Source organism: Rhopalosiphum padi, chromosome 3 (assembly GCF_020882245.1).
Source record: "Rhopalosiphum padi isolate XX-2018 chromosome 3, ASM2088224v1, whole genome shotgun sequence".
Classification (NCBI taxonomy): Eukaryota; Metazoa; Arthropoda; class Insecta; order Hemiptera; family Aphididae; genus Rhopalosiphum; species Rhopalosiphum padi.
In genome coordinates this window covers 77,757,353-77,763,352 of record NC_083599.1, presented here as the reverse complement: position 1 = coordinate 77,763,352, position 6,000 = coordinate 77,757,353, and the positions used below count along the sequence as shown (strand labels likewise).

At 34.5% G+C, this 6,000-nt stretch overlaps 2 protein-coding genes across 2 annotated transcripts; both read left to right on the top strand.

The window, feature by feature from the left end:
* Positions 1-383: 383 nt before the first annotated feature.
* LOC132925802 (uncharacterized) lies at positions 384-2,732 on the top strand. The gene is made up of 3 exons (XM_060990166.1): positions 384-884; positions 1,170-1,665; positions 1,768-2,732. The coding sequence occupies exons 1-3, from the start codon at positions 384-386 to the stop codon at positions 2,730-2,732; spliced, it is 1,962 nt and encodes a 653-aa protein (XP_060846149.1).
* A 44-nt stretch (positions 2,733-2,776) lies between these two features.
* LOC132925801 (ATP-dependent DNA helicase PIF1-like) lies at positions 2,777-5,089 on the top strand. The gene has a single exon (XM_060990164.1). The coding sequence runs from the start codon at positions 2,777-2,779 to the stop codon at positions 5,087-5,089; it is 2,313 nt and encodes a 770-aa protein (XP_060846147.1).
* The last annotated feature ends 911 nt before the right edge of the window (positions 5,090-6,000 follow it).

Sequence of the window (6,000 nt, the reverse complement as noted above, 5' to 3'; positions counted from 1 at the left end):
TGGAAACCCGCGGACCGCCGTGCCGCACAATACGTATTGGCAGTTTAATGTCGCGTTCCGAACCTCGCGTTTCTTTTGTATTAGTTTCGGCACGCGAGATAAAATGCATCAGTTTCCACGTCATTACATCAGTCAAACAAAAATCGCGTTACCAACAGTGTTTTATTATTTTTAAATAAATAAAACAATTCGTACGGCTTAAAAAGATTTGACTTCAAGTCATATCAAATTTAAAAAAAAAAGTTGTCTGTTACCTAATCTACTGAGTTTGCTTTTGTCAACTGATACACGAAACAAATTCGTATATCGTGTTTTGTGCAGAGTGTTTAGTTGGTTAGTGTTTGTTTAGTTCGTGATTAGTGAAAAAATAATTTATATTTGATATGCCTCCTATAAGACGAAGCAATTTAGGTAGAAGAACCAGAAATGCTACAAACCAAGCTAATTACCGATCTAATCGTACTGCACAAGAACATGACGACGGAAATGAACGTGAAAGAACACGGATATCACAAACGCGTGAAGCGCGAGCGCGACATTCAACTAATAATCGCGCAAGTTTGAATCGAGCTGCTTTCAGTTACGATGTGTCAATTGACTACAGTAACTACCAATGCGTTGTTATTGGTTCTATGAACTCGGTTTGCTCACACTGTAAGGCATTAAAATACAAAAACGAAGTCAATGGATTGTGTTGCGCAAATGGTAAAGTGAAATTGATACCATTGGATTCACCGCCAGAACCATTGTACTCATTGGTTTCAGGAATAGGAACAGATTCTATACACTTTTTGACACATATCCAACAATATAACAATTGCTTTCAAATGACTTCATTTGGGGCAACAAATGTAGTTCGGGAAAATTTTATGCCAACTATCAAGGTATGTATTATAGCAGTTACTCATAATTATTTTAGCGAACAAAATTTTCTGTCACCAAAGTTAAGATGTGTCACTAATCTTCAATTTCTTAATCATTACGAAATATATTACTTAGTCATCATATTATATGGTTATTCAGTTTCAGTGACACTTTTATTATATTTTATATTTGATAGATATTAGTTAAAACTAAATATATACTTTTTAAGATCAAATATTATTTAAGTTTGATCACTGACAATCCATTAATTTATACCACACCATAATATTTTTTTTTATTTACAGATACAAGGGCAAATATATCACAGAGCAGGTTCACTGTTACCAGTGTCAGATAGCGACAACAAATTCCTGCAAATTTATTTTATGGGCAATTCACCACAAGAAATTGATCTGCGTTGTGCACATAACAATTTAGTAAAGAGGTCTATTGTAGAACAATTACAAACTTTATTTCATCAACACAATCAATTGATTATATTGTTTAAAACTGCCCTGGATCTGATGCCATCCGATAATCACAAAATTGTAATCAGAGCTGATAAAACACCTGCAGGTCAACATACAAGACGTTTTAATGCACCAACTATTGATGAAGTTGCTATCGTTGTAGTTGGAGAAAACTTGGAATCCCGTGATATTGTTTTACATCGTTGGAATGATCAATTACAACGTATAAAGGAAACACACCGCTCATATGATGCACTGCAATATCCCATTATATTTTGGCAAGGTGAAGATGGCTACGATTTCTCAATAAAAATGATAAATCCCATTACAAGTAACTAAAATATTAGTTTAGCTATGCCGATAATATCTCAGTCATTATATTATGTATTTTAATTTTATATTTGAATGTTATTAAAACAAAATCTATTTACAGGTTCTGAAACCAACAAAAAAGTCAGTTCAATGAACTATTATTCATACCGCCTAATGATTCGGGAAAATGAAGATAATCACATATTGAAATATCGGCGATTATATCACAAATATGTTGTTGACATGTATGTTAAAATTGAAACGGAGAGATTAACATTCATCAGGTTGAATCAAACCAAACTCCGATCTGAAGAGTATATTCACCTTCGAGATGCGATTAATACTGATGCTAATGCACAGAATGTCGGTCGGATGACTATTCTTCCAGCAACATACATCGGAAGCCCTCGGCATATGCACGAATATGCTCAAGATGCCATGTCGTATGTTCGTCATTATGGTACAGTAGATTTGTTCATCACATTTACATGCAATCCGCAATGGATAGAAATCAAGCAGGAGTTATTCTCTGGGCAATCACCGATTGATCGTCATGATATTACAGCCAGAGTCTTTAGACAAAAGTTGAAATCTTTAATGGATTTCATCGTAAAACATAATGTGTTTGGTGAGACACGCTGCTGGATGTATTCTGTGGAGTGGCAGAAACGAGGATTGCCACATGCACACATTTTGATTTGGTTGGTTGAAAAGATAAGGCCAAATGAAGTTGATGCAGTGATATCAGCTGAAATCCCTAATGTACAAGTAGATCCTGGATTGCATGAGGTAGTTATCAAAAACATGATACATGGTCCCTGTGGAACTCTTAATCAAAATTCACCGTGTATGATGGATGGTAAATGTTCAAAACGATATCCACGGACATTAATATCGGAAACAATTGCTGGTAATGACGGTTATCCATTGTATCGTCGCAGATCGACAGCAGACAATGGAAAAACAACAATTGTCAAATTAAATCAACAAGATATTGAAATAGATAATCGTTGGATTGTTCCATTTCACCCATTTTATCAAAGACATTCAAAGCACACATCAACGTTGAATCTTGCCATTCAGTGAAATCTATTAAATACATTTGCAAATATGTAACCAAAGGGAGTGATATGGCTGTGATTGGAATTGGTGCAGAGAATTCCAATGATGAAGTTACCCAATACCAAATGGGCCGCTATGTCAGTAGTAATGAAGCAGTTTGGCGAATATTTTCTTTTCCTATTCATGAGAGACACCCTTCTGTTGTTCACTTAGCTGTGCATTTAGAAAATGGACAAAGAGTGTATTTTACAGCACAGAACGCAGTACAAAGAGCTGCTCAGCCACCATCTACTACATTAACCAGTTTTTTTGAGACAAGCCAAAACGATGATTTCGCACAAACATTGCTATATTCTGAAATGCCAAAATATTATACCTGGAATCAATCCTCAAGGAGATTTATACGACGGAAACAAGGAAAACCAGTTCCAGGATATACAGATGTATATTCCACCGATGCGATTGGCCGGATTTATTCAGTACATCCAAGCAATGATGAATGTTTTTATTTACGACTGCTATTAGTCAATGTACGTGGCCCAACATCATTCCAACAGTTACGAACTGTTGATGGTGAATTGTGTGGATCCTACAGAGAAGCCTGTCAACGTTTGCAATTGCTTGAAAATGACGCTCATTGGGATCAAACTCTCAATGATGCTGTAATATCATCACACGCTCATCAAATACGAACATTGTTTTCTATAATCATACCTACATGCTTCCCATCAAACCCAATTGATTTGTGGATCAAGTACAAAGATTATATGTGTGATGATATTTTGTATCAAATACAGAATAGAATGGGAAATCCAAATATACAAATCAGTGAAGAAATTTACAATGAAGCATTGATTTCAATTGAGGACATGTGCTTGATAATGTCAAACAAACTATTAATTCAATTAGGCCTGACCGCGCCCAATCGTCCAATGCATGACGCTTTTAACCAAGAGTTGCATCGAGAAAGACTGTATGATCTCAACGCTTTGAAAGAATTAATTCAAACAAATCTTCCACTGTTAAATGAACAACAGAAGTATGTATTTGAAACTCTTATGAATGTAACAAATGATGAAACTGGAGGGATTTACTTCTTAGATGCACCTGGTGGTACAGGAAAAACTTTTTTGATTTCATTAATATTAGCAACAATTCGCTCACAAAATAAAATTGCACTTGCACTCGCTTCGTCGGGAATCGCAGCAACTTTGCTTGAAGGTGGTCGAACAGCCCTAAAATTGCCATTAAATATGCAAAGCAATGAAACTGCAACCTGCAACGTTTCGAAGAACTCTGCAATGGCAAAGGTTTTTCAGCAATGTAAATTGATTGTTTGGGATGAATGCACGATGGCACATAAAAAATCTTTGGAGGCTTTGGACAGAACCTTAAAAGATCTACGGAGCAATAATAACCGATTTGGTGGTGCAATGATTTTATTAGCAGGAGATTTTCGTCAAACATTGCCGGTGATTCCACGATCAACGCCAGCTGATGAACTCAATGCATGTCTAAAGTCCTCCAGTTTGTGGAAACATGTCAAAGTACTTCATTTAAGCAAGAATATGCGTGTCGAGTTGCAAAATGACCAATCTGGAAACATATTCTCTAAACAACTCATTGACATTGGTAATGGCAAATTTCCTATAGACATGTTGACTGGCTGCATTAACTTTCCTCAAAGTTTTTGTCAGTTAACTCGATCAAAAGATGAACTTATTCAGAAGGTGTTTCCAGATGTTTCTCAAAATTACAGAAACCATGACTGGTTGAGCGAACGAGCTATACTGGCTGCAAAAAACATAGATGTAAATGAATTAAATTTCAAAATTCAAGAACAAATTACAGGCGAATTGAGGATATATAAATCAGTTGATTCGGCTACTAATCAAGATAATGTAGTCAACTATCCACCGGAATTTTTAAACTCGCTGGATTTGCCAGGATTGCCACCTCACAATCTTCAATTAAAGGTTGGATCGGTGGTTATAATGTTGCGAAATATCAACCAACCGCGTCTTTGCAACGGCACACGGTTAGCGATGAAAAAATTACTAAACAATGTGATAGAAGCAACTATACTCAAAGGAAAGTATAAAGGAGAAGATGTTCTCATACCGCGCATCCCAATGATTCCGACTGATGTGCCATTTGAGTTTAAACGACTACAGTTTCCGGTGCGTCTTGCTTTTGCTATGACTATAAACAAGTCCCAGGGGCAATCATTAAGTGTTTGTGGTATTAATCTAGAAAACCCATGTTTCTCACATGGTCAATTGTATGTTGCCTGTTCCCGTGTTGGAAAACCATCAGATTTGTTTATCTATGCGCCAGGTAATCAAACAAAAAACATCGTATACCACAAAGCACTACAATGATAATAATAATAATTATGATTCACATGATTAACAATAAAGCGATTACTTACTTTTAAATCCTTATATATGTTTTATTTAATTATTTTTTATTCACAACGCCTTATCACCAGGGTGACGGTTCTGTTCAGGAGAATTTTTTAAAATACGTAGGCACAAAAACTGCCACATTACAAATCTTTTTGACAGGACGAAGTCTGTCGGGTCAGCTAGTTATAAATATAATTTTGATGATGATTTATTAAAATGTTTAGGAATTCCATTGTTTTATTTTGTCAGTGAACCTAATTTGTCTTCATATATGGTTAGTCATACAGGTGATAATGAACCAAAATTGTATACACAAGGTTTTTTAAAAAATATAAATGGTGTTATATTTACTCAAAGTAATGAAATTGGTTCTGATGAAATAAATAAAACAGAAATAAATGGAAACTTAATCTTATTAAAAATATCAAATTACAAAATTATAATAATTTTATTTCATTAAGTTCAAAAAATTATTTTTTATTAGACAAAAATTAATAGATAAAAGTCGTTCACGTTTCTTATTTTTAATATTTGTTAGTGCGGAAAACCCAAGTTTTCAGAGGTATGTTGTAGAAAATGGTATTATTGCAATTTCTGTAATTATTGGATACTCAGTTTTAATAAAACTCCAAAACTGAAATAGTTTAAGTTCATTAAATTTTTATTTCAATGAACAATCAGATTGAAGTTCTAAAAGTTGTTCTTGTTCAACTAATCCTAGATGTGATATTACATCTGATGTTACAGCAAAAGGATTTCGCACCCAATCATATTCGTTAATAGGCAAAGATGGGAAGTATTTTTTCATTTTTTCTTTTAAAATTATGAGATGATTTATTATCAAATCAGATGTTACTTCTCCATCTGGATCAACATCTGCTGCT

Coding starts and splice junctions, on each gene's coding strand:
- LOC132925802 (XM_060990166.1), top strand. CDS start 384: ATGCCTCCTATAAGACGAAGCAATTTAGGTAGAAGAACCAGAAATGCT. Junction 885..1,169: donor ATTTTATGCCAACTATCAAG/GTATGTATTATA, acceptor TTTTATTTACAG/ATACAAGGGCAAATATATCA. Junction 1,666..1,767: donor AATGATAAATCCCATTACAA/GTAACTAAAATA, acceptor ATCTATTTACAG/GTTCTGAAACCAACAAAAAA.
- LOC132925801 (XM_060990164.1), top strand. CDS start 2,777: ATGGCTGTGATTGGAATTGGTGCAGAGAATTCCAATGATGAAGTTACC.